This window comes from Sesamum indicum, linkage group LG1 (assembly GCF_026168435.1).
Source record: "Sesamum indicum cultivar Baizhima isolate 11 linkage group LG1, ASM2616843v1, whole genome shotgun sequence".
Classification (NCBI taxonomy): domain Eukaryota; kingdom Viridiplantae; phylum Streptophyta; class Magnoliopsida; order Lamiales; family Pedaliaceae; genus Sesamum; species Sesamum indicum.
In genome coordinates this window covers 20524993-20552540 of record NC_142657.1, presented here as the reverse complement: position 1 = coordinate 20552540, position 27548 = coordinate 20524993, and the positions used below count along the sequence as shown (strand labels likewise).

Genomic DNA, 27548 nt, shown 5'->3' with positions numbered 1-27548 from the left:
TGACATGCAATAAGTAACAAATTTGTACGATATGTGTGAGTGTTGTAATTATACCTAAAAATTATGAAGAAATCAAAACTAAAAATAATTTGTAGGCCACACTCCAGGAAGTGGTCGTCCGGCCAACGGAAGACAAAAGAAACTTCTTGCATCTGACACTGACACATCAATTCACGCACACCACACTTACTCACACTTCCTGCTTAGAAATCCCACCCTTTCTACTCCACAGGCACTCACAAGAATCTGCAGTTGAGCAGAATTTGAAACCAAGTAATGGGCCAGAAAGAAGCAGAGTTGGAGAGGGCCGACGGCGGTGTGGTGGTGGTGAAACCGAAGCCGAAAAAGGGTCTAGCGTCGAAGGTCATAGACTGGTTAGAATGGACATTTGTGAAGCTTATGCATGATCCTAAGCAACCCAATCATTATCTCTCCGGCAACTTTGCCCCCGTTGATGAGACTCCTCCTCTCACCGACCTTCCGGTTAAAGGACATCTCCCAGTGAGTGGCTTCATTGTGATTGTTTCTTGATCAGAAATGTGCTCCGTGCATGCAAATTCTGTTTCCGAGTTCAATGGTTATTTCTCATGTGTCTAGTTCAATGTGCTGCTTTGTTATGTGAGTTTGTTGGTCTTTTTGTTTTGTTCACTTTTCTCATCATTGTCGGCCGCCTCTTGTTATGGAGACGGGGTTGAGCCTTGGTCCCTGCGCTGCCAGATTGAATGTTCTGGGTAACTCTGTGCGGCTTCTTGAGTCTTATTTCTGGGGGAAGGGGAGGAGAACCCTTAATGGTTATTAGTTCTCATGTATATGTTTGTCTGAAAACTTATTATAAGTAGATTCTCTTTGTTCTGCGTGTATGCCAAAAAGCAGAAAAGTTGAAGAGTGTCAACTTATGTGTATTCCACCTGTGCATAAATATGATGGCACACAGAGTGATGCACATCATTGGTCGTTTTTCTGTACAGGTTTTTTAAATCTTGCAAGTTGACTTAGTGTAAGGTACTTTGGTAGTGTGGACACCCATTTGAAATATATTTTAAACAGTAGACTGGCAAGAGTTGTAGAATGTTGGGTTTCACGTTAATAGTTTAGTATAACTATAGCTTTATGCAGTTGTTTGTCGTTCTACTATGATATAAATGCATATTATTGAATAAATAATTTTTGGTCTCCATGACTTTGACTCTCCAGGATTTGACCTTGGTTCTTTACCATTATATTATTTTAGACCTGCAATTAAATATGGGACTGCAATTTTTCCATCCCAAATAATGTGCTCAGATATTAAATGTATTAAATCATATGTTCAGTGAGAAAACTGGGAGGAAACTCTATGATGGGAAGGATTTATGCAGAGAAAGTAGAAGGCTTAAAAGGTGGCATTCAATATATCTTGATTATGTTCTCAAACTTCAAGTCTAGGAGAAGTTTGAGACAGATGCAATTCAAGAAGCAAACATATTCCCAAGTCACGAGACAGATGCAATTCAAGAAGCAAACATATTCCTAAGTCACGAGAAGCATAAGATAAGCCAAGGAAACTTAAAATCTGCAACAATCTCCTCTGTTGCCTTCCTTCCTATGTAAACAAACAATGAGACGCCTTTTACTTCTAGACTTGAATGATACACTGTTTCCTTGTGCTGCCCTTTCTGATACCAAGATGCAGGATCGTGTGTGATGTGTTGTATGGGTCTCTGTGAAAAACGTCATAAGTTTTTCTGGCACCATACATTTATATCTATGCACCTACACTTGCTTTTTGGCTTGTAGCTTGCTGCCAACTTATTCAAGTAATGAAAATTTTCCTACTGCAGGAGTGCCTCAATGGTGAATTTGTGAGAGTGGGTTCCAATCCGAAGTTTGCTCCAGTTGCTGGATATCATTGGTATACGTGTTTTCCTGAACTACATTCTTGTTATTCTTGTAACATGTTTAAACTCCACTGACGTTGTCCCACTCCCTGTATATGACTCTGTTGCTTCTGATTTATAACTGGAATTATATATGAATGGAGTAGTGTATTGATATGGACCAGTTAGATTTATTCAATAACAAATGATAGAAGCTAACTTTATCCATGGTCTCTTCTTTCTTCAGGTTTGATGGAGATGGGTGCGTCCTTCACATCCTCGATCATTATATACTGTTTTCCCCTGCTCTATTCATCCTTCCAAATAAACCAGTTCTTTTTCTGCTGAAACCTAAGATGGAAGGTCATTTTTGTTGAGTGAGAGGATTTGGTAATGTAGGCAGCTGTAATTTCCCTGTATGTTTTTCACAGGTCTGTCAGAATGCTGATGCTAAGGGGGGTGGTCTTCTGGTTTTAATAATTTTCTTTTCTTGGGAGTGTTGTCGTTCTAGATTTTCACTAGCAGTTTAGCTCGGAGAAATTTGGTTATTTTACCTGTTTGTAAACGGATAAAAGTGCAAAATTTCATGCTTCATGCAATAAAATGTTTTGTGTAGGAACTACACGTTCAGTTCAACGGAGATATATTTGAACATTATCATCTAATCAACCTAAATTGTGCAGTTATTAAATGAATCTTACATTGGCCAGGAGAAAGGTTTGTTGCTATGCATGTCTTTTGGGGAACATTTTTATTCTACTTTTAGTTGACAAGATACTATGTTCTCAGACAATGCCGAAACAGATGGCAACATAATATCTTTTGATTCTTCTGAACCTATAATTTCTGATGTATTTAATCTATATGATATTTAGACTTGTTCATATGGGTTTGTTGCATCAGCTTGTGATTTATGAGGACAAATTGTTTTCAATATGAAGGTATAGTTATGGTATCTTCATTGTGCCCTTTTGGTTTTTTTACCTTATTTGCAGTTGAATATATTTTCAACACTCTCAACATCATGGATGATTGTAAGAGTCTTAATATGGCTGAAAAAACCCATACTTTTGCAGAATGATTCATGGCTTGCGCATCAAAGATGGAAAGGCAACATATGTATCCCGCTTTGTGAAGACATCACGTCTTAAACAAGAAGAGCTTTATGGGGGACCAAAATTTATGAAGGTATTCATGGAATAGTATAAATATCTTGGGTGCTTCTTATTTTATCTTCAAATCTTTTGCTCCTTCCTCTTTTCCTTTTCTGAATAACCTTAAGAACGATGAAAAGAGGAGTTATTTTTCAGAATATGTGAGCTATTTGATTTATTTAACTGTGTTTCGGCCGCTAGTAGAAAAAAAACTATTGCCTCTCTAAAGTGTATCAGATCCATAATGCCGGTTTGTTTGATACCAAGTGCTTTGTCGAGTTATTTAGATGGAAAAACAATTTAGTGATTGATACTGCAACTATCAACATAACTGTACATTTTAGTTGCGATTTAAGTCATATTGGTTTGGTGGAGCATTCTAACGCTCTGAGTTATCACATTGTTTGGCTCCCATCTTTTCTATGATTCTCATGGTCACCTCAAGTGGATACGTACATCAAAAGAATTAATATGGGTGTGAGTAACTTAATTTGTAGAAGATTCTTTTTAGTTTTCCTTTATTAGTTACATCCATCCACCAACTAAATCTTAATTTGTATAGGTTTTCTTTTTAGTTTTTCCTTTAGGGTTAATTACATTTGCCATCCGAACTATGACTATTTTTACACTTTGGCATCTAAACTTTTTTTTGTATCAACTTGTTATCTCAACTTTACAAAATTTTTCACTTTGCCATTTATAACAGTTTTTCAACCAAGTTTTTTGTAAAAATAAATCACATGCAGTGCACATGTGATATTTAAGGGTTATGTGATGTGATAACTTTTACATATGCACAAATATTTTTCCAGCAAAAGAATCAACAAAAAAACCCTCATAGCAAAGTGCAAATTTCGTATAGTTAATATGTATAGTTGATATGGTAAGTTGACACAAAAAAAAAAGTTTAGATAGCCAAAGTGTAAAAACAAGTATAGTTCGGATGACAAAATGTAATCTAAACTCTAGACATAGAAACTGATTATAATTACTGGAAATTCTTGCTAAAATCATGTGGTATTGTCTGAGCTTCCACATGAAGTACCGATATGGGGTTTATCAGATTTGTCAACATATTCCAAGAGCTTAAACTGTTGACCAAGGGCTATGGGATCCCTGTTCTAATCATTTCGGCCAAGCATGCGCCATGACCAGTAGTAGGTATTTGTGTTACTGGATATTGAAGAAATTCATTTGCCCTTGGACAGATGACAAACTTTGATATACTTGAACTGTCCACTAAGATACATGCTGAACATTACTGAAACCTGAATTACGTGGAGTCTTTTAAGTGTTAGCTCCAGTACCTTATGAAATTACCAGCTCATCTAAATCCCATCTTAACGTTTCAGAACTTATCTGAGGCTAAATAGATTATTGTCATACACGTTATTAGGTAATTTTAGGCTTTGAAATTCAAATCTTAAATCAAGTATGTAGTTTGGGGAATTAATGGACTTTGTCTTAAGTTCAGAAATCATCATTCTGAAATATAGGATTCTGAGTTGCAAGTGTCTCCAGTTTTAGTACGATAATTAAGTGCTTTGACCCTAGTAGATTTGCCCGAGGACTTGGAAGCCATCATGACTCAAGACCATCCAGAAAAATTAAAAAATGGATCTGAGGTCCTAATATTCAGTTCCTCATATGCAGACAGACTATTTATGAGAATTCCATGGGGCTTACTTGCAATAATGAGGAGTTAGTTGCAACCCAAGTACCAGCGTTGCCTGGTGATGCTTGAGTTGTTGAACTTAAGAAAATCTAAGTAACACTTGCAATGTGCATGAGATCTGTATGAATCCTGTAATGCTATTTGTGAAGGCTAGTCAAATCTGAGCAAGAGATCAGCAATCAACCCTCAACTGGGAAAATTTGATATAGCAAATCAAACATGCTCTAAGATCTTAATAAATGGGAATTTCCTGAAAGAAATTGCACATGGACATAAATTAATAGGCTTCCCGAGAGAATATGTAAAGTTAAAAAGTAAATGATATGCAAATGAATATAAACTGAATCTTGTCTTTGACTGTTGAAGTAGCATTGCTTCAAGATTAAATAGCTTCTGCCTTTTTCTTGCTTATGATTTCACTTAAACAAACATGGTTTTGTGCTTCAGAATTTGCTACAGCTGTTTGGATATTCCTTCTTTAGTGCTTATGATATCAATTTGATTAGCAGTTTGGTGACATGAAAGGAATATTCGGCCTTATCATGGTTAACATGCACATGCTAAGAACAAAACTCAAAGTACTGGATGCTTCCTATGGATTTGGTACAGGTAGGTTGATCATGGTGCTTTCCGGCCATCTAACAGATTGCATCGTCTCCCCTTTTTGTTCTCCATCTCACCAGCTTTGACTAACAGTCACCTCAAACTGTTGGGAAATTTAGTAGTATTTTTTTGTAAGATATTACAAACAAGCTAATGCAACTGATTTTCTTTTATGAATTCTTTGTTAGAAGTCTGTCTAATATATGTGCTCACCTACTGTATAAGTGATTTTTGTCTTTTGCAGTTTACTTTTCTCTTTTCTTTTTTCTTTTGAAGTAGATTCTTTCAATTAACTACATGAACATCAGCACATCGATCTGTCTTTTTGTTTTATATGTCTGGTTGACTATTATATAACTTGGGCTCCTATTTCAGCTAATACAGCAATAGTGTACCACCATGGAAAGCTTATGGCGCTCCATGAGGGAGATAAACCATGTAAGCTTGCTTTTTTTGTCCTCTCTTTTCCCTATACAATGAACCTTCCAAAAGGCTTCAACGTTATTCTGGAAGAGTCTTATGTATGATTCCATCTGCCCTTGCTTCATTAGCATCTTCTCCTTTTAGTTTCCTGTATCAAAGCTGAATGTCACTTGATTTCCTGTTAGATATTGTACATGTTCATGCTTTAATATTTTCAATGTATTGTACAGATGCCATAAAAGTTTTGGAAGATGGAGATCTGCAAACCATTGGCATGCTGGATTATGACAAAAGACTGGCACATACTTTCACTGCTCATCCTAAGGTCGACCCGTTCACTGGTATGATTAGTGTCCTTGTGAGTGCTTCAGTAGCAGTGATTCATTATAAACATGTAAAAAAAGTTTTACACTATGCCTTTCACCTAAGTCCTCTTTACTTACCCATGACCAGTGCAGTAATTGCCTTGTTACGCTTTATCTGGCTGTGCAGAATGCTTCTAAAGTAACTATGACACAGCAAATTGTAAATATTACTGTAATAAAAGATGTAATATGAAATAGTGGATGACTGGATAAGATAAAATAGCACATGTAATGAAAACCAGATGCTAGAGGAACTCTACTTGCTGCCTTAAGCTTTCTCACTGCACAGAAAGCAAAATGTGAGCTCATGTAGAAGTATTATGGTCTTATTAACACATTAAGTTTTGTTTAGGTGGGATTTGGAAAGCTCAATTATTTTATTATTACATTCGTAATCTCAATTCTCACAGTGCAGTGACCTTTCTTTAATGAAAGTAGGGATGTTTTAGGTTGTGTCAACTTAATTTTTCGTGTTACTAATTATAAGTTAATGATGGTCATGCTGTAGAGCAAGCTTTTAGAAATGATCTTATCCTGTGATGTGGTCTACCTGGTTTTGCAACTTGCAGATGTCTGTCAAATTACTTCAACACCTATGTGGAATGTGGTCTCTGTAAGTTTGTTATGATCAAACTAAGGAAGGAAGTGGGGTTTGTTATGATCAAAATAGGGAAGGAAGTCAGAGGTTGTGAATAATTTGACAATATTAGTATGGCAGAATGATGTCTGTCTTGGCAATATCAGATGCTCATAATAGCGGTACCTATCATGAAAAAACAGAGCAACATAAACCAGAGTGTGGTAAACATGCTCAAATTGATTCTTATATTCAAGTTCAACTATTTTCATCTTGAAGAGTAGAAGTTGAGAAGGTTTGTTTCTGATTGTTCAAGCAATTCCCTTATATTGGCTTTCATACAGGGGAGATGTTTACCTTTGGCTATTCACAGACACCACCATATGTCACATACAGAGTCATATCAAAGGAAGGCGTGATGGAGGATCCAGTCCCAATAACAATAGCAGACCCTGTCATGATGCATGATTTTGCCGTTACTGAAAATTATGCTATTTTTATGGATCTACCGTTATACTTCAGGCCGAAGGTGGTGATTATTCAAAAATGTTAACTCATCCTGTATTTTTAATTTGACATGACATGTGCTGTAGTAAATGGTTCTCTTCATTTGCAGACTTATTTTTACTAGTCTGGCGTCACATGCTTGCAGAGACCATATGGCTATCACGCCACTCTTTGTTTCTAACCCATTTAAGATAATAACTGATGGACAGAATTGATTTAAACCGATCACTTTCCTTGCAAGATAGATATATAACCCTACACCCAGCTTCTAGCAATCCAAATTTTCCACCTTAGGAACTAAAACAGTTTAGTAAAGTCTCCATTTTGCATTATGCATATATAAGTTGCTGTTTCATACCCTTGTCATGGATTTCTAAACCAACACAGATAAATCAATCAAATGAAATATAATGTATGTGGTTGGCGTCATATTTTCCTTGTCGTGCACTTTTTCTATGTCTAGGGTCCCAAGTGCCAGTGAAGAACAGTTTTACTTGCTCCTAAACAATAATGCTTTAAGTGAAAGAAAATGCCCTTTAATGTCTGATCATTAAACTTTTAGTAATATGGATTCTAGAACATTCCTGATGAAATGTCCAAAGATTCATCTAACAGTGTTGCATTTGAGAATTTTGGTATTAATCTGCTTCTCTCATTACTATGTTTTCTTATTTTGAACAGCTTCCCATGATGGATTGAGAGTATCATAAAGATCAAATAATATTTAATAACTATGAAACAATCCCTCTGATATTGGAGCATGTACAATGTTTATCAAAATGTAAATGGTTTGACATGCTATGTATAACATCTTTTGATATATTGATCAATCTACTTCATGTCTTAATGTTTGTATACGAATCAGTCATTATAATCAAGCATCTCTAATCTAGAAATACCATATTTTCAGGAGATGGTAAAGGAAAAGAAGTTGATGTTCACTTTTGATCCTACTAAGAAAGCTCGTTTTGGAGTCCTTCCTCGGTATGCAAAAAATGAGCTCCTGATAAGGTGGTTTGAGCTTCCAAATTGCTTCATATTCCATAATGGTGAGCAACTTAATCAGCATATGCCTTAAAAGTTGCAAGTAAGGTATTCTGTGAGTTATTCCTAGTGTCTTCACTAGTTGTTATCATACATTTATACTTCCGAAGATTGATGCATGACATATGTGATCCAAAGAAAAGCTGTACAGATCAGAAATGTCTATGATCTACTTAGTTGACCAGTCAAGTATTTAAGACAAATTTGAGTAAGTTTCCTAATAATAAATCAGTTGTCTAGGTGATGACTGATCATGATCTCGAGCTGTTTGTCTTTTTGTTGGTCATAAGATGGTATTATCTAGGAGTTTCTCTTTGAAATGTGGAAGTAGTAAGTATTGCAATTGTTTGCCACAAGAAATAAGCAACCATTTCTGAACCTCCATTTAGTGCAAAATTAATTTTGTTGTTGTTCAATGAACTGGAATTAACAAGATAAAAGGGCCTCTTTATTTTCATTTTCATATCTGTGCTTTGTGCTCTCAAAAGTTGCAGACGCCCTTGGATTTTATCTAACAATGGAATTTTGCATGAATTAGTTGAGTTGGGAAAAATGATTACTTGAGTTGACATGTTGCTCAGTTGAGTAGATATTTGAGAACAAGATGTGTGGTAAAATTATTTTTGTAAGAGAAATTGATGTATGGTATGTGAAATGGGGTTGAAAATGGGTATTCTATATGCTGAATATCTTTTATGTGAACGCAGAAGCTGCACAAAAATCATACGGTCTTGAATTCACTCGCAATGACTAGAATTACCAAAATTGTTACAAAATATAAAGGATCTGAGGTACCAATCTCACGTTCTCCACTGTGACGAAATTGTTGGCTCATTGCTCAAATGTTAATTGTCATGTGGAAATTTCTTCTCTGACGCGAACGAGGGAAATTGTTTTCTGAAAGTGCATTTCTTTTGTGTTTGGACTCCCACAACATACACACGACTTATTTTTACGTCAAATTTCCCACTGCTAGAGGGACTTTGGAGGTTAGGTGCACCGTGTATGCAACTTTTAACCCAAGCAGATTACTTTCATGAATTGAACCTAAAATGTCCAGGACAAAATGGATTTGGGTGAAGGTCAAACATTTACAACTAATCCCTCGGTTAATAGAAGATGGTCTAGATCTAGTTCTACATAGAGTTGAAAAACGAAAATTTTTGGATATTTTTACATTATTGCCTTAGTGATTGAAAATATGCAGTGCCACCTGAATACTTTAATTGAAAGCATAATTTGTCCATTTCAGGAGGCAGAATCCTGTTTTTGGGCGCCCTTTAAAGGGAGGAGCATTATTTGAGATAGACAGAATATTAGCGCCCAATCTTCATTTTGACTTAAACGAAGGACTCTTGTGCATAGGTCTCAGGGTGAATTAAGTTTAAAATCATAAGCTCCACAAGAATGATTGTTAGAAAACCAGATGAAGGGTGTAACGATTGTTTGTAGTTACTCACATCACCATAATAGTTATTACACGCTTTGAGATTTCCTGTTCTGAAAAAATGTATGTCCAATTTTTTATCAGCCAATGCTTGGGAGGAAGGAGATGAAGTTGTTCTGATCACTTGTCGACTTCAAAATCCTGATCTTGACATGTTTAGTAGCTCCGTGAAAGAATTCACAAATGAACTGTGAGGAATCGGGAACTATGTACTGACAAATTAATACCATCTCACCTATCTCAAAGATAAGACTGAATGTAGTGGTTCTGTCAGGTATGAGATGAGATTCAACCTAAAAAATGGTCTGGCTTCGCAGAAAAGATTGTCTGTGTCAGCTGTAGATTTTCCCAGGGTGAACGAGAACTACACTGGCAGGTAAAATTTTATTTACATTGTCAATGAATAATTTCAAAAAAGATAAATTGCCTTTTATAAAAGTTAGTCATCAACTTCAGCAATTCCAAGATATCTGTCAATGAAAATCCATCAGATGTTTGGCAGATCCCATTTAGAAGTTTATTTCTGTTCTGAGATGTGGTCCGTTCCTATTTTTATGTTTCCTTCAACATGTAAAAACTTCTATTATTCTTCTATGTGGAGATTTTTTTAATTCAGGAACCAACATTATGTATATGGAACGATACTGGGAAGTACTGCTAAGGTGACTGGAATCATCAAATTTGATTTACATGCTGAACCAGAGACTGGAAAGGAAAAGCTTGAAGTTGGGGGAAATATCACCGGCATCTTTGATCTGGGACCTGGAAAATTTGGATCAGAAGCTGTCTTTGTTCCCAGGCAGCCTGGTACTGCATCTGATGAAGATGATGGCTACTTGATTTTCTTTGTACATGATGAGAACACTGGGTACGTCCCGCATATACTAAATTCTTTTCGGTCTTATTTCCATAAATTACTCCAAGAAATACTGAAAATGGAGATCTTTGGCATGAAAAGGGAGTTCATTAAAGCACCCAATATAAAAGAACACGAAGTAGTGTTATATTTATAAGTGACCCAAGTTTAAGTCAATAACAAAAATACCACCTGGAATTTGAAGTTGCAACTATATAGACTTGACCTGTTTAGGTGCACCTCTTTGAGATGTTGTTCTTTGAAATGTACGCAAAAGGTCCCATGCGTCATTTTGGTACTGAAACGGGGACACATACCACAAAGAAAAGGTTAGGTGTTTCTTCTTCTGATTCTTCCTAACAAGCAAGTGGAGCATTGTTCTTTAGTTATGTCGTTTCTAAAGTTTCATGATTTCAGATATCTAGTCCTCTTCTCATTTACTGCTACTAAATGACGCCTTTAGTTTGTCACAGTTTTATCTCTTCCATTATATTGTTTTCTCGATACATTGCGAATTATGATCAAATTTGGCTTTTACGAAACCTACAGAAAGTCAGCAGTGAATGTGATTGATGCAAAAACAATGTCAGCTGATCCTGTTGCTGTAGTTGAACTACCCAAAAGAGTTCCATATGGTTTCCATGCCTTGTTTGTGACCGAGGTCGGTACATCCCTTCTTTAACTTCATCTTCTCCTCCTATATTCCATTAGTTAAATCATGAAAAGCCCCTGCATTTCCAGGATATTTCACTAAGCATCAAAAGATCTTAAGTAAGATAGTTCATACGGCACTCTCCAAATTTACTGTTATGAATAAATCAATGAGAATGTATAGTTGTTTTTGTTTTGCTTACAAATTTGAAACAATAAACTGATTCAAGTTAGGAAGGAATGCTATTACTGAAGCAGTTTCTTCCTACCATTATTTGACTTGAGAATTTTTTGAACAGGAACAACTTCAAGAACAAGCAAAGCTGTGATAATGTTGTGATGATCCCATGCACTTGCAAAAAGATACATACGGGCTGAATTTACTCAAATTATCGTGTGTAGTGTGTACTAATACATGTTATATATTTCCCCAACCTCCTCTTCTTCCAACTCCTGCATTTCTTATTTAATTCAAATTTTTAATTTTTAAGTTTTCTATTTAATGCCCGACCTGATTCGTCACTTGAAGAAATGAAAAAGTATCACAGAAATAGCTTCTTTGGTCTACGAAATAGCGTAAATTCATATTATCTCTCTATGAAAATGCAAACAGACACAAAATTTTGCTTAACTAATTATAAAGCAAAAGTCTCTATACTTGACCCAATAGTATCATCATGCATGAAACCATCCGATCTCGATTTCAATTGATCATAGTTACAATATAAATACCCAACCCTAAATCTCAGCTATATTCTATTTTTTATATTTAATGTTATTTGAGATCAAATTGACAGCAGTGACATGTTCCTATGTACCAATTATTAGTTGTTCCCGAATTTAGTGGTACCATCACAAGCTTCTGCAATATTGCCCCTAAGATATTTCATTTTCAAATATCTCATCAAAATTTCCACAACTCAGAAGAGGAGGATTAAACTGTCCACAAAGTACAACTCTTTAAAGCACTGCAATAATACACTACACAGTGGCGGGTGGGTGACAAATGCACACATTCCTCTCGTTACTGTCGGTGGATTAATTGCCAGACCCACACTCTCTCTTACTCCTCTTTTCTCTCTCTACAAATCTGCTCACTCTCGGCAGCTTCGCTGTCGTTTTCTTCTGTCACACTCCATTTTTTAATCTGCTCATTTTCATCATTAGTTGATAATTGTAGCATTGATTTTCAGTAATAATAGCTGAACCCATACTCTTCTATATATTCAACGTACTTGTAATATCTCTCTAGAGAGAGTAAATAGGAGAGAGGGAGACCGACAGCTGCTGGTTCGTCTCACTCTATCCTCCTCCATTTTCCGCATCTGCGTTCCTGTCCCTCATCTTGTATCTGTGAATGATCTGGTGGATTGTTGATCGAGTGTGTTTAATTGATTACGTTAGAGATTTTGTTCTGTATCTCAGTGCCGGAGATTGCGGTAGCCTTCGACTGTGAGGCGTGGTACGTTGGTCATTTCCGGCTTGCAGTTACTTACTATGTGGAATGTATGGGCTTGTTGATGGGTTCTTTTTGTTTCTTGTTTCTTCTTCTTTTTTTTTTTTGGTTGTTTTATTTGTGGAGTTGAGAATTAATGCGGCGGTTAAGTTTTTCAGAGCTTTTTCGAGTGAATTGAAGTTTAGTTGACTACTGCCTTCAATTTAATTGCAATAATTAATACTGCTTTATTGTGGGGTCAGAAATGTGTAAATATGAGAGGCTGATATGTTTTATAATTGGTTGTCGGTGGGCGTGATCTAGAGTTCGTATCTGGTTGGCTTTGATGTGAATCGAAGTAGATCTGATCTGTAAATTGATGAAATCTGAGTGGGAAACTTTACTTTCCAGTGAACGAGTGTGAAAAGAAAATCCGATTTTGCAGGGGGCATTTTAGAGGTTCTGCGAATGTTAAAATCTGAGTGAAGCTCGTATCTAGCTGACAGTGAATCAATCGATCTCATCGAAGCTAAGTGGCAATGGAATCTGAAGCAGCGACCAAGGTTAGTTGGAAGTTTTGATCTTCATTATTTTTTAGCAATTAGTCATATTTTTGTAAGGATCCTTAATACTCTTCAAAATTGATTATTTAATAATTTAATCTTGTTTCCTTACTCTTCACTGTGATTATATTGTTGTATGCAATGTACACGGATGGATTATCATTGTTCTTTTTTTGGGGGTTCAAGTTCATTGTAGCTATTTATGAAGTAGTTTCATGATTTAAACCTTGGAAATATCAGATCTCCTTTAACTGATGTTGGGTTTGATTGTTAGGGGAAGACCTTGAAGAACATGGGAAGTCAGGTCTGTCAGATATGTGGTGATGATGTGGGCTTGACTGTTGATGGTGAACCTTTTGTTGCTTGCAATGTCTGCGCATTTCCTGTTTGCAGGCCTTGCTATGAATATGAGAGGAAGGACGGTAATCAGTCTTGCCCTCAATGCAAAACCAGATACAAGAGACATAAAGGTAAATCTAATTCATACAATTTGGGAAACTGACTCATGGTAATCTCTTGCATAGTTAAGCTAGACATTTGGAGAAAGTATCAATAAATTCTTTGTATATGCTAATATTTAGTAGATTTTAATCTACATTAGTATATGATAGATAATAATATTGGATTCCAAAATCTGGAAACATTTTCCAAAGTTTTTAAAGTTTAATTTTCAGTAGATCCAATGCTCCGTGACTCAAAGTGGAGAAACATTACCTCACAACATTGCATTTTATTATGTGTGATGCTAAAGCAAACACTTGCAGTTGCAAGAAAATTACAAATGTCGAATAGAATCTGCATTATGGTTAAGTTATGGATGAGACAAGATGTTGTGAAGAATTACATTTTTAATACCCAAGAAAAATAGGAGGGTTGCTGATTCTAGTTTCAGTAACATTCGGCATGATTTTTGTACTCTTTTTTTTAATTTCTGAGTTTTCTCTGAGGTTGGGGATAGGTGATGTTGGTTGCACCTTGCTTGACTTCTGGTCAATCTTCAACTGCTAACATTGTAGTGACATGCAGTATAACTGGTTTCCTGAAAGGAAAATTTTACATTCACATACAGGAAGTCCTGCAATTCGTGGTGATGGAGAGGAGGATGGTGCTGCTGATGATGATGCAAGTGATCACCATTTCTCTGAGAATCAAAACGAGAAGCAGAAGAATTCAGAGCGTATGTTGAGTTGGCACATGACTTATGGGAGAGGGGAAGATGTTGGGGCACCAAAGTACGATAAGGAGGTCTCTCATACCCACATTCCTTTGCTAACAAATGGAACGGATGTATGTTTCTGGTCAATTCTTTTATTATATTATATTCTGTTATCCTGAGATATGTTTTTTTGGCCTTTCTGATGCTAAAACTCTCTCCCTCTCTTGTTTGTAGGTTTCTGGAGAACTGTCTGCTGCATCTCCTGGACGTCTTTCTATGGCATCTCCTCCACCTGGTGTTACTGGAAAACGTGAACTTCTAATTCCTTAACCCTGATTTTAACCTATCACATTACCAATGGATTTATATGTGTCTCTGCTATCAGCATGTAACTTACACTTCCATCTTCTTCCTCTTCTTTTTTTCTTTCCTGTTTGCAGCAAGGATTGTGGATCCAGTGAGGGATTTTGGCTCCCCTGGCTTAGGCAATGTTGCCTGGAAAGAGAGAGTTGATGGCTGGAAGATGAAGCAGGAAAAGCCTGTTGTTCCAATGACTGCCAGCCATCCTCCTTCAGAAAGAGGAGCTGGAGATATAGATGCAAGCACAGATGTGCTTGTGGATGACTCTCTGTTGTGAGTTCTTACTTCATTATGTGTTATAAAAATCAAACAGAAATTCTGATTATATCGTTTAAAGTCCGTGGATGACCTTAGCTTGTTCTTATTTGGCAGCACAAACTTCACTACTATGCACTGAACACATAGAGCCTTATGCATAAAACTTTGATGATTCCTTTTTTTTTTTTCTCCTGACCTAAGCAACAATTCTTCCTTCTGGTTAATCAACTTTAATGTGCAGGAGTGATGAAGCAAGACAGCCCTTATCAAGGAAGGTTTCTGTTCCATCATCAAGGATAAATCCTTATAGGATGGTTATTGTGCTGCGGCTTGTGATTCTTTGCATCTTTTTACACTATAGAATAACCAATCCTGTACCAAATGCATTTGCTTTGTGGTTAATCTCTGTGATCTGTGAGATCTGGTTTGCAATATCATGGATTTTGGATCAGTTCCCAAAATGGCTTCCAGTAAATCGTGAAACATATCTTGACAGGCTTGCTCTTAGGTGAGAAATGTTTCCATCTACCCGAGTCTAATATACACGTTTTTCCTTCTAGTCTAGCTATTTGCAATGGTGTGCTGATGTATAATAGGGAGATGAATGCAGTATCATTGTTTAAGTTCAAAATATTGTAGCATCTTTTTTCTTTATTTTTCCCCTTCATTTTTCTTTATTTTGAAATTAAAAAAATGTTTTCTTTTTCTCCAAGGTCATCTATAAATTAATGAAAGTTCTTCTTGTAGTCTGATTTTGAAACATGTAATTTATTGGCAGATATGACCGCGAAGGAGAGCCATCACAATTAGCTGCTGTTGACATATTTGTCAGTACTGTTGATCCTTTGAAGGAGCCTCCTCTGGTTACAGCTAATACTGTCTTGTCCATTCTTTCGGTGGACTATCCTGTGGACAAAGTCTCATGCTATGTTTCTGATGATGGTGCCGCCATGCTGACATTTGAAGCTCTGTCAGAAACATCAGAATTTGCAAGAAAATGGGTTCCTTTCTGCAAGAAGTACAATATTGAGCCTCGGGCTCCAGAATGGTATTTTGCTCAGAAGATTGACTACTTAAAAGATAAAGTTCAGCCATCCTTTGTAAAAGATCGTAGAGCTATGAAGGTGAATATTGTTTTGTGTTAAAAAAGCTATTGGATCGTCAGATCTTTTCAAGCATCTTATGTTATTTCTCCTGCAGAGAGAATATGAAGAGTTCAAAATTCGTATAAATGCACTCGTTGCTAAAGCCCAAAAAGTTCCTGAAGAAGGTTGGATCATGCAAGATGGCACACCATGGCCAGGAAATAATACAAGGGACCATCCAGGAATGATCCAGGTGAGCTAAACTTTTAGAGACTTGAAGCTATAGCTGGTTATAGTGTTATGTTCCTTGATACATATCAAATAATTTGTGTCAATAATCCTCTTCTACATAGCTGCCATGTACAGTGTATGGGACAGTGTCATAAATAAGATGTTGATCTTTTCTATTTATTTTGGACTTTACCAAGGGTTATGTTATCTTAAGCTGATACGCTCATGTAACCTGCATGTAGTTACTTGCAGTTGTTCCTTGTTTCTCCTCTACATTGTATCATCTTATCTTTTGCTTGCAGGTTTTCCTGGGCCAAAGTGGAGGCCTTGATAGCGAGGGTAATGAGCTGCCGCGGTTAGTGTATGTTTCTCGTGAGAAGCGTCCAGGTTTCCAGCATCACAAGAAAGCTGGTGCCATGAATGCACTTGTAAGTGCAAATGGATACAGTTTGACCTTGACCCTTGTACATTTTGCCTATTGACAAATTCAACATCTTAAACAACTTTTGCAGGTTCGGGTGTCAGCAGTTCTTACTAATGGACCTTTCTTGTTGAATCTTGATTGTGATCACTACATAAACAACAGCAAGGCCTTACGTGAAGCAATGTGCTTTTTAATGGATCCAAATCTAGGGAAATATGTGTGCTATGTTCAATTTCCACAGAGATTTGATGGTATAGATAGGAGTGATCGATATGCCAACCGCAATACTGTCTTCTTTGATGTGAGTTCGCCATACTGGCAGTTGTTTGTGGCTCTTAGCTATTAGATTATACTAATAATTGGTTTAGCTGTTACTTTTAAGTAGTAGGCTTGAACAATGCTTTGCTATTTGATGAGAGTAATTTTTGTTGGCTATTTATAACTCATATTGAGTTTGTTCTTTTGTGCTACCAGATTAACTTGAGAGGTTTGGATGGAATTCAAGGCCCTGTATATGTGGGAACTGGATGTGTCTTTAATAGAACAGCTTTGTATGGTTATGAGCCTCCTCACAAACCTAAGCATAAGAAACCTGGCTTCCTCTCGTCCTGTTTTGGTGGGTCAAGGAAAAAAAGTTCTAAATCAAGTAAGAAGGGGTCAGATAAAAAGAAATCTAGCAAGCACGTTGATCCCACTGTTCCTATTTTCAGCTTGGAGGATATAGAGGAGGGTGTTGAAGGTATGCTCTCTTTAAATCAATAAGTCCAGCTACTTGTTAGTTGGTATTTTTATCAACACTCTTATTGATATGAAATAGTTAATTTGGTGATGATTTTACTGCGTCAATGGATATGGACGTGATGCTTATATTGTATTCTGATTCAAATTTGCCGCGTTCAACATGTGAAAATTTTGCACTTATGCCTTTCTGCAATTATCTTATTTCAAGTTTTGCATTACTTCACATGTCTTAGCACACCCATTTTCTCTTGTTTATTAAGTTTTTTGTCTTGCAAAGAGACAAAATTAGCATCAGGAAAAGATGTTTACGAGAACTTTCTTTTATCTATCTAATTGTTCATATCTTTGGTATGTTGCTAAATGTTCTCACTTGGTAATAAATCAGGTGCTGGATTTGATGATGAGAAGTCATTGCTCATGTCCCAGATGAGCCTTGAGAAAAGATTTGGCCAGTCTGCAGTTTTCGTTGCATCTACACTAATGGAGAATGGTGGTGTGCCTCAATCTGCCACACCAGAGACTCTCCTGAAAGAGGCCATTCATGTTATAAGTTGTGGTTATGAAGATAAGACAGAATGGGGAAGTGAGGTAAGTTTGTATAGTTATTTTCTATCCGAAGTTCTTGTTGGGGCTAAAATGCTCTTTATTCCAACAAAGAGCAGATGTCAGAAGTACTTTAGTTTGGTAAGAAACGCCTAAACAAAGGGATCTTTTACCTTTATAAATGTGTAGTTGTAACAAAATCCAAGAGAAACAGTGAAATATTCTTGAATATTCTATGGTAACTGTACAAAGATGTAAAAGATTTAGCTTTTTCAACAACATTCTTTGAAAAAATAAGTATTCAACCGAATAGTGGGAATTAGAGTACACTGCACCAAATTAAGATTGAAGAGCCAATGAAATATTGATGCTTAACTTTAGCAAAATAGCAATTCTATTGGCTACCAGTGAAATCATATGCCCAATCCCAAAAGATAAGAATCATATTGTACTTCTCATTACCTTCACTCCCCTACTTTCCTTTCCTTTACAGCCCTTCTTTGGTTTTGGGAATTGGTCATAAGATGCAGCCTTTATGTTCTAATGTCAATTCTAAGATTGAGGTGTGCCTGTGATCTTCAAAGATGTTTGAATATTTTTATCCTCCTATTTATACCTTTACGACATGTCGAGTCATTCTTGTGCTGATATCACTTTTGTAAACTGGCATTTTAAATAGTTTTGGTTGCTTGTATATTTCTTAATAAGGATATCAACACCCTCACATCATCTCATGTTCTTGATGTTCTGACATTTTCTTTTATAAACCATTAAGTGCATATTACCTGTAAATATGCTTCTCTCTTGTGACTTCTGAAGAACAAAATGCAAGTACTGAATGTAGTATATTCTGAGATGCATTTCTTTCTGTGTGCAGATAGGATGGATTTATGGTTCCGTCACAGAAGATATTCTTACCGGATTTAAGATGCATGCTCGTGGCTGGCGATCTATTTACTGTATGCCTCCAAGACCAGCCTTCAAGGGGTCTGCTCCAATCAATCTTTCTGATCGTCTAAACCAAGTGCTTCGATGGGCCTTGGGATCTGTGGAAATTTTATTTAGCAGGCATTGTCCGATATGGTATGGCTATGGTGGAAGATTAAAATGGCTTGAGAGATTTGCATATGTCAACACAACAATTTACCCAATCACTGCCATTCCTCTTCTGCTTTATTGTACATTGCCAGCTGTCTGCTTACTCACAGGGAAGTTCATTATTCCTCAGGTTAGTATCCATTTCCCAAGTCCTAATGATTAATGGAAATTTACCCTTGATTACTCCTATCTGTATCCCATTTAGCCATCGACCATCCAAACATTCACGTCCTTGCACTCCACAACAATGAAATGTCTCTTGGGTGGTATCATCATACTTGTTATACTGATACATCCAATAAACTTGATGTTTCATTTTTGCCTTCATTGGTGACTGCATGCTGCATCAAGCTGATTAATTATATTAAATATTCTCTTAATACTTCATCGAACAATGATCACGGCGTGATAGGATTATAGAATACATCTTCAGCAGTAAATTTACATAGACTAACATTGAAAATGACAACTCTATGTTGCAGATTAGTAACCTTGCTAGTATCTGGTTTCTATCACTCTTTCTCTCCATCTTCGCAACTGGTATACTGGAGATGAGATGGAGTGGGGTTGGAATTGATGAATGGTGGAGGAATGAGCAGTTTTGGGTCATTGGAGGTGTCTCTTCTCATCTCTTTGCTGTCTTCCAAGGATTGCTCAAAGTTCTGGCTGGAATAGATACCAACTTCACTGTCACGTCTAAGGCCTCCGACGAAGATGGAGATTTTGCTGAGCTCTACATGTTCAAATGGACAACTCTTCTAATACCACCAACGACTCTCCTCATCATAAACTTGGTAGGTGTTGTTGCTGGAATTTCATATGCTATCAACAGCGGATACCAATCGTGGGGCCCCCTCTTTGGGAAACTATTCTTTGCCTTCTGGGTGATTGTTCATCTCTACCCTTTCCTCAAAGGTCTTATGGGTCGCCAAAACCGCACACCCACTATTGTGGTCGTTTGGTCCATTCTTCTAGCTTCAATCTTTTCATTGTTATGGGTGCGAGTTGATCCATTCACCACAAGAGTCACAGGCCCAGATGTTGAACAGTGTGGAATTAACTGCTAGTGTGGACATGATATCTATTCGAACATTCGCCTCAGAGGCCTCCAAAGAAGCCTAAGTCCTAAAGGTAGTGATGTGATAAATCACATTTCTATATTCTGCTCACATCTTGGTGTACTTTTTTTGTCCATGTGAAGTTTCGGTTTTGTGCACAGATATATAAGTTCTTCTGAGAGGGGTAATTATGAAAACAAAGATGATCATATTACATCTTCCAAAGAGTCTTGGGAGAAGTCTCTGTAACTTATGAGTAAACACTTGTCATACTGTAATGAAGTTCAGTCCGTCCATTCGTTCATTTAATACACTACGTTTGTAATAGTATAGAACAGTTAACGGTTGGCAGATGTGCAATTATAGTTGGACAAGTAAGTCTACAAAATTTTACAAAAATAAAGTACCAAGACAAAGCTGTGAAAAATGTTTTTATAAATAAAAACGAAATTCTTTTACGACTTTATACAATATATTTACGGCTTTGCCCTTAAATTTGCATCAGAACTTGGCCTAACTATATAATATATATATATTTATGTATATATATATATTTATGTATATGTTATTTGATCTAGATTTAAATAATTTTATAATCAAATATAAAAGTAGAAAAGATAGATATATAATTCACTCAAAATTCCAGTCTGACAAATTTTTGAATGACTTGTAAAAAACACTTCCATTATTCAATTAAAGGAAAAAAAATAAAAAACACAACAAAATAAAGGGTTAATTATACTTAGCCCCCATAAAAATATAAAAATTGTAATTACACTTCCTTCAAAAATTCTCCCTATACACTTGATCTCTTTCTGATAGAATTTGGATGGAAAATATTGACATCAATAAAAAAAATTACATAAAATTTTCATTTTAACCCCATTTAATATTTTTATATATATTTTTGTACTTAGGAGGGAATGTATATAAATGATGTGAAGTTAACATAATTATATTTTTTGCTTATAAGTATAAATTATTACATAGAAATATTAAATGAGAGGTAAAAATTAATTTTTTTTGTTAACATTAGCATTTTTCATCCAAATCCTAAAAAAAAAAAGGATTAAGTGTAAACATGAATTTCAAAAAAGTGTAAATATAATTTTGAAATTTTTTTGAAGTGTAATTTTGTATTTTCAAAAGGAGTTTAAATGTAATTAACCCTACAATGAAAGAAAAAGCGAATCTTAATTTAAATGCTAAGCAGATCTGATTTGCGCAAATATTTTCCCTAACTGCACGTACATTTGGTTTATAAAATTGCTCATTGATCAACTGTGTGGCATTGAACCCAGTGAATGTGATATGCTTTGAGCTTTGAGGAGATTTATCAACTAATTCGCTTTTCACTTGCCATAAATAATGCAGGCAATATGGCAATGAATGTATACATATTGGAGATAGCAAGCTACGAGCCTACGACAGGGAACAAAAGGATATTTTAGAAAATGCAACTATAAGACAGCATAAAATAAATCGGGACCAAACCACTATGCAACATTGGACCACTATACAATGTTCAGAGAAGATCAGTTACACAAGCTTCTCGTGTCAAGCAGGACAACAAATGCCTCTAATGTCACATTTGGAAGGAAATGAGTGCCGAAGGTAAGAAAGATTCAGCAGCAGCCGGAGGATGCATCAGACTCTGGAGGTTTCTGTTTGAAGATGTTTTTCTTCACACCAGCTGAGCCTTCAGCTAAGAGACTTGGTGTCTCCAAGATCTGTCAAAAATTCGAACATTGAAGGTGTATATGTTATTACAAATAGACAAGCGGCTTTAAAAAGGCACTGTAAGACTAATCAAACAAGCTTTTGAGTTTCGATGTCAATGTTAATAGCAAATGTAGTATACCTCAATAGCGGCTTGATGCGTGTTTAATAGACAATATAGCTATGTGGACACGGTGAGGGAAAACGTGTGATTCTTAGATTAATGATAAGGTGGTGAACGAAACAGAGCAAAATCGAAAATTCTCAGCTTGCCAAAGGGAATAAGGTCAAGGGTAATACTATGAAAATAGTTGAGAGGAAGAAACAAAACAGCAAGAGAAAAGATGGGAATTTCCTGATCTGATACATTATTATATGCAGGGTTACATTTTTTGTAGTATATTGTAATAAAGGCTTCTTTAGACTTTCACATTGCTTCAGTTCATATATCTGAAGATTGGAAATCAATTTGATGAACTAACTGGTTTTATCTTGCTCATCATGCTTGTTGAGTTACAGAGATTAGAAAAGCAGATATAATGAATATGAACATTACCAAGTGAACCATTTTGTTTCTCACACTATTGCTCTATATTGTTTTTAACTCATAGCCCAGTCCATGTAAATTCAGGTTAAGTCCAAACCCCAAAAGAAAGACTTTCTCTTGCTCTTGTTGAACCGGTTAGCCCAAATAGCTGGATGATAAGACCCCAAGTCCTCGTTCAGTACTCAATGACCATTAACAAATAACTCAACAAGATTGAGAAAAAGAAAGCAATCTGTTAATGCGCCACTAACCTTCAGAACAAGTTCCTCAAAACATTGCTCCACATTTACTCTAGTCTTGGCACTACATTCAATGAAGAGGCATCCATACTCCCTCGCAAACTCAATGCCCTCTTTTTTGCTCACAGCTCTTTCACTTTCCTGCAAAAGGTGGAGACGATAATTTTTTGTTAACAAGCATAATGTAATACCGCCATCATCATGTTTATATTGCTATATCTAATACAAACAAGAGAAAACACATACTCGCAGCTAGATAAACCTAAAAGCACTAGGAAAAGGAGTTAAATAATAGAAAGACATAATCAAATATGAGACAGCGCAAGGAATCCAGTCATATGTCCAAGGAACTGATATCCCAGATAGCACTAACAAAGAAAATATGCAATCAAATTCAGATACCACTGGTAATGAAGATACCTTATCAACTTTGTTGCCAACTAGCATCTTAATGCAATCTTGATTTGTTGAGTACAGGTCAATTTCTTTAGCCCAAATATCAGATAGATTTGTAAAGGTTTCTCGCCGAGTCACATCATAAACTGAATGACAATAAGATGATCAGTTTTTCAGACAAATCAGAGAAGAAAATGTTATATTGCAACAGAAGAAATTAAGAGAAACCATTCCAAAGTAAAAGGGAAACTAGTTTCATGTGATCTGCAATGTGAATGCCTGTGCAAAGCTGAAATTATTATTCTATAATGAAAAGATAATATCATATCTCAAGTCTCAAGTAATGCTATGTCATGCAAAATATAGTTTTGACACCTAGACACATGAATGAGAAGCAAAATCCCCCCCATCCCGTAAAAGATGCAAACTTTGACTTTTTAAACAAACAAGAAAAGTCAAATTTTGCTTACATTCTTCCAAGATTACCCTTGATTAATAATAAGTATATGTGCCAAAAATAACTTTAGACTTTTAAGTTAACCTCTACATTACATACTTTCCATCTGAAGCACTGAAGAAAGAATTCTCAACTTCCACTTAACTAGTTCCTCTCCATGACACTGGTGATCACAATAAGGAAAAATTGATTCTATTTTGGTATTTCCCTTATCCCATTAAATTTAAGCAAAGGGCACAATGGACTTCTAACTCTTTTTGTGGCGACTGAGATTAGAGTATCAGAGAAATCCTTTGGGAAAAATAAAATACAATGCAAGACATCCTTTATTAACTCAAAGGAGTACCACGCTTGCCCATGTTAGCATAGTTCTATAATGCAGGAAAATGCCATGCAATAGGACACACAAAATATGCTAGCAACTACTATCCAGGCGCCATTTCCTTGAATCACTATCCAGCTACAGATAGACACACCATCAACTTTTGATGACCATGGAGACTTGATGAGCAGAAGAAGAAAGAAACTGAGTAGGAGACCCTATATTTGGTTTCTGATCTGAACTCTTCATATCAAAGTTTCTCGGGGACCCCAAGAGATTTTTTATTTAAAAAAAAAAGGTTTTCCTGGATTAAAAAAAAATTATAACCCTCTGCTGACGTAACATCCGAATTTTATGGCACTAACTTCAACAGTAGAAAAATTGATATCCAAAAGAGAATACATTTAGAGGCATGATCCACAGGCTATTACTAATAAATCCTTTGAGCATCTAATCATAATCAATGATAATTATTGCTGCAATCTTTCTTTCTCAAGGAAAGACATCGACTTACACGAAAAGGAGTCTACTAAAAAGGAAAAGCATACCCATGATGATTCCTTGAGCTCCTCTGTAATATGAACTGGTCAAAGTCCTAAATCTTTCCTGTCCAGCTGCAAAAGGAGAATTTAGATTATGCAAACCTCATGTAGCTCCTCAAGCAACATGCAGCCTAGTTAATGTATAAAGCATCCATATAAAAGCGCCAAGACATGCCAACAGAGAGTTTTACATCAGAGTATGAGCAGTGAATGGGATGCAGCTTTGTTAACAGAAAAGATCACAATCAACCTGCACCATTTATACATTGGCTAATGAACACTTATCTGAAAAGTATTTCTAAGATTAGCTCATTTGTAACTAGTTTCCTACAACCTTAGCCCTAAACGAAAAGTATTTTGCACTTTACTAGTTCAAAGAGCACAGTTCAAGAGCAACTGACTATAATTTCGGAAACATGAAATTCGAAGTGAAAATGATTCAAATATATAGAAGTAAGCCGAAAGACCTTAATGCTACACATAGTACACCATCCCTAGTCTTTTACCAACAGTATACCTACATAATCCTTACCAGTGTCCCAAATTGCAAGCTTCAACTTTTTCTCTCCAACAGTAACATGCTTCACCTTGAAATCCACTCCTGCAGGCAGATATAGCAAATCGCAACACCAAAAGAAGAACTGTTTAAGACAACTTGAATAAATAGAATAACTATTCCAGCATGATATAGTCAATTTCAAACAACACCTATTAAAGAAATAATACTAACCTCAACAAGAATATTGATAAATGACTCTTCCAACACAATATACTGCTTTCAAGAACAAGCAATGACAGACATTGTCCTCAGTTTTAAATTATATGTTTACTGAATAAGTAACAAAGTCATGCAAATTAGTTAGTCATTTTTGCATGAAAATCATGGGAAAAAAGGACCAAACCATTAGGACAACATATTGTATAGTGAATTACATCAAGCCCACAGCATCACACATTCAAGTTCACAAGTTCACTCATATCCACCATCAAAACCAACTTATGCTCATTCCAATTCTGCATTAAAAATGAGGGATGATTAAAACTTCAAGAACACCGCCCCCCCCCCACCCCCCCCCACCCCCAAAAAAAAAAGGAAAAATCCAGACATTTATTCTTATAAATAACAAAATGTGGAAACCAACAATCCCTCAAGTATTTTTTATCTTGAGCATAACCAATTTTCCATTAAATGATATCACATTTAACTTTAATTGACAAATTGAACAATACAAAGGCAACACGAACACATATCAAAGTGTATAACAGAAGGATACCGATTGTAGGAGAAAGATCTTCGAAAGTATCAGAAGTGAAGCTGAGCAAAAGGCTACTTTTCCCAACCCCAGAATCCCCGATCATCAACAGCTTAAACAAATAATCGAATTCGGACGGTGCCCCAGAAGATGATTCCATATGTCTTCTTCAGACTTCCCAATTTTCCAGAAACCTGATGCACAAAAAAATCAAATCAAACCATGAATATTTGATAAAAACATGAACAGAAAGCTGCCGAAAAATCAAAATCAGATAGAGAATGACCTGAAGCTGAAAGTGAAGTGGATGGAGATCTGACCAGATAAACGTATACGTCTATGTATGTATGAATATATCAATCCCTAAAAGTGTTTCAAATTATATGCTTATTATATGCAGTATGTATATTCAGATTATACTCAAATCTTAATCAATTAATACAATCTTTACGTAATTAATGTACAATTTTTAGGGCACTTATCATATGATGTCATCAAAGCACGTGGATTTTTCTTTTTTCTTTACACCAAAGAATCTATAAAAGATTAAGTTCAAATTATTGAATTGTCCCAAATAAAACATATCTTGTTTATATGGATTTTTGGAACTGAGTTGTTGGATTTTAGTTGGGGTTTAGGGTCTGAATGGGCCTCCAATAAGTAACACTATGTGGGCTTACTGAATATAGTTTTTTAATTTACAAATTCGATTTTCAAACTATTTAAATTAAATTAATTAAATTTAAATAAAAAACATATATATACCGATATATATAATTTAGTAATAAGATTATAACTATATTTAAATATTCGAAAGTTAATTTTTTTCATTTTTTATTTTTATTTATAAATATTTCATTTTTCACTAGTATTTAAATAATTTTTTTTACAATTTATTCATAAAAGTGGTTAAGTAAGTAGTGGTCTAATCATATAGCTAAGGTAAATTAATTAATGCATAGCTTCTCTCTTAATCAAATATAATTAAAATAAAATGCACTAGTCTAATCACTAAATCTTGGACACCTCACTAATTACCAAAAAAAATTAAATAAAAGTAAAAATAAAAAGAATTTAGAGTAAATATTTTAAAATATTTGATTTTAAATGACTTTGAAATTCATTATTTTGACACATAATATATAGTTCAAAATAAAAACTCAAAATTTTTTAAGATTTTTTGTGGTATGAATTTATCAAAACAAGTTTGAATAATTTGATATTATATATTTTAAAATATTTAACTTAAATCCAATCCCATCGATTTGAACACAACAACATCTTTATACGGGAAAATTTGGATAAAGGAATTTTATTCAAATGGTGAAAATGGGGTTTTGTAATTAAGAGGTTGTGGGTTCGACTTTCTTAAAAAAGAAATATATATATATATATATATTTCTATAATAATTTTTTATTTATTTGATTTGTTTAAATGTATTCTTCCATTTTCTTTTAACTTTTTGTTACTTTAATTTTTTAAAAAGTTATATTTAAACGCGTTGAATATGAATATATTTTAAATTATTATACCTTTGAATAAAGGATAAATATATTTTTATTCTTATCCGAATATGTGAATATACATAGGATATCATATTAGGTATTATTCATATGTGTATTATAGTAATTATTAAAAGTTTACAAATTTGATGGTGATTTCATTAATTGAAAAATCCAACGTCCCATATTCGATGGACGTATTGCACAAGCTAGATTCATTAATGCTATTTAGTTATATTTATTTTTCAAATAAATCATTTAATTACATCATAAATTTTAATTATTAATAATAAATATATCAATTATCAATATTAAATATCTACAACCAACCAATTATATTCTTATTAGAATATAAATAATTGTTAATTACTCAATAAATAAAAATGATTTATACAATTAAAATTTCTTTTTTTTATTTTTTTTTATGACAAATCAAAAGTGGGTAGTGTCTGGAGTCCTA

General features: G+C 35.2%; 3 protein-coding genes across 3 annotated transcripts; 2 read left to right on the top strand and 1 right to left on the bottom strand.

Moving 5' to 3' along the window:
* Positions 1–101: 101 nt before the first annotated feature.
* On the top strand, positions 102–11661 carry LOC105169125 (carotenoid 9,10(9',10')-cleavage dioxygenase 1). The gene is made up of 14 exons (XM_011089431.3): positions 102–501; positions 1821–1891; positions 2104–2118; positions 2933–3044; positions 5195–5294; positions 5664–5726; positions 5942–6052; positions 6998–7182; positions 8071–8209; positions 9736–9841; positions 9926–10027; positions 10268–10519; positions 11057–11168; positions 11458–11661. The coding sequence occupies exons 1-14, from the start codon at positions 277–279 to the stop codon at positions 11485–11487; spliced, it is 1623 nt and encodes a 540-aa protein (XP_011087733.1). The 5' UTR covers positions 102–276; the 3' UTR covers positions 11488–11661.
* Positions 11662–12206: 545 nt separating this feature from the next.
* Positions 12207–20419, top strand: LOC105169112 (cellulose synthase A catalytic subunit 3 [UDP-forming]). Its single transcript, XM_011089411.3, has 15 exons — positions 12207–12620; positions 13039–13156; positions 13431–13626; positions 14226–14443; positions 14547–14622; positions 14753–14945; positions 15172–15438; positions 15709–16054; positions 16131–16268; positions 16549–16674; positions 16759–16971; positions 17145–17409; positions 17797–17999; positions 18832–19182; positions 19535–20419. Exons 2-15 carry the CDS (start codon positions 13133–13135, stop codon positions 20117–20119), a joined length of 3201 nt encoding a protein of 1066 aa, XP_011087713.1. The 5' UTR covers positions 12207–12620; positions 13039–13132; the 3' UTR covers positions 20120–20419.
* Positions 20420–21442: 1023 nt separating this feature from the next.
* Positions 21443–26029, bottom strand: LOC105169105 (ras-related protein RABC1). The gene is made up of 7 exons (XM_011089400.2): positions 25872–26029; positions 25607–25779; positions 24865–24933; positions 24339–24404; positions 23036–23157; positions 22628–22756; positions 21443–21840 (listed from the first exon to the last, which is right to left on the bottom strand). The coding sequence occupies exons 2-7, from the start codon at positions 25743–25745 to the stop codon at positions 21736–21738; spliced, it is 630 nt and encodes a 209-aa protein (XP_011087702.1). The 5' UTR covers positions 25746–25779; positions 25872–26029; the 3' UTR covers positions 21443–21735.
* Between the last annotated feature and the right edge of the window lie 1519 nt (positions 26030–27548).

What these genes read in the sequence shown, in the direction of transcription:
- LOC105169125 (XM_011089431.3), top strand. Translation starts at nt 277, where the DNA reads ATGGGCCAGAAAGAAGCAGAGTTGGAGAGGGCCGACGGCGGTGTGGTG. An exon ending in CGGTTAAAGGACATCTCCCA is followed by an intron (nt 502 to 1,820) that starts GTGAGTGGCTTC and finishes TTCCTACTGCAG; the next exon opens with GAGTGCCTCAATGGTGAATT. An exon ending in CCATGAGGGAGATAAACCAT is followed by an intron (nt 5,727 to 5,941) that starts GTAAGCTTGCTT and finishes TGTATTGTACAG; the next exon opens with ATGCCATAAAAGTTTTGGAA.
- LOC105169112 (XM_011089411.3), top strand. Translation starts at nt 13,133, where the DNA reads ATGGAATCTGAAGCAGCGACCAAG. An exon ending in CAGATACAAGAGACATAAAG is followed by an intron (nt 13,627 to 14,225) that starts GTAAATCTAATT and finishes ATTCACATACAG; the next exon opens with GAAGTCCTGCAATTCGTGGT. An exon ending in CTTGTGGATGACTCTCTGTT is followed by an intron (nt 14,946 to 15,171) that starts GTGAGTTCTTAC and finishes TTTAATGTGCAG; the next exon opens with GAGTGATGAAGCAAGACAGC.
- LOC105169105 (XM_011089400.2), bottom strand. Translation starts at nt 25,745, where the DNA reads ATGGAATCATCTTCTGGGGCACCGTCCGAATTCGATTATTTGTTTAAG. An exon ending in AGATCTTTCTCCTACAATCG is followed by an intron (nt 24,934 to 25,606) that starts GTATCCTTCTGT and finishes ATCTGCCTGCAG; the next exon opens with GAGTGGATTTCAAGGTGAAG. An exon ending in GCTTGCAATTTGGGACACTG is followed by an intron (nt 24,405 to 24,864) that starts GTAAGGATTATG and finishes CTCCTTTTGCAG; the next exon opens with CTGGACAGGAAAGATTTAGG.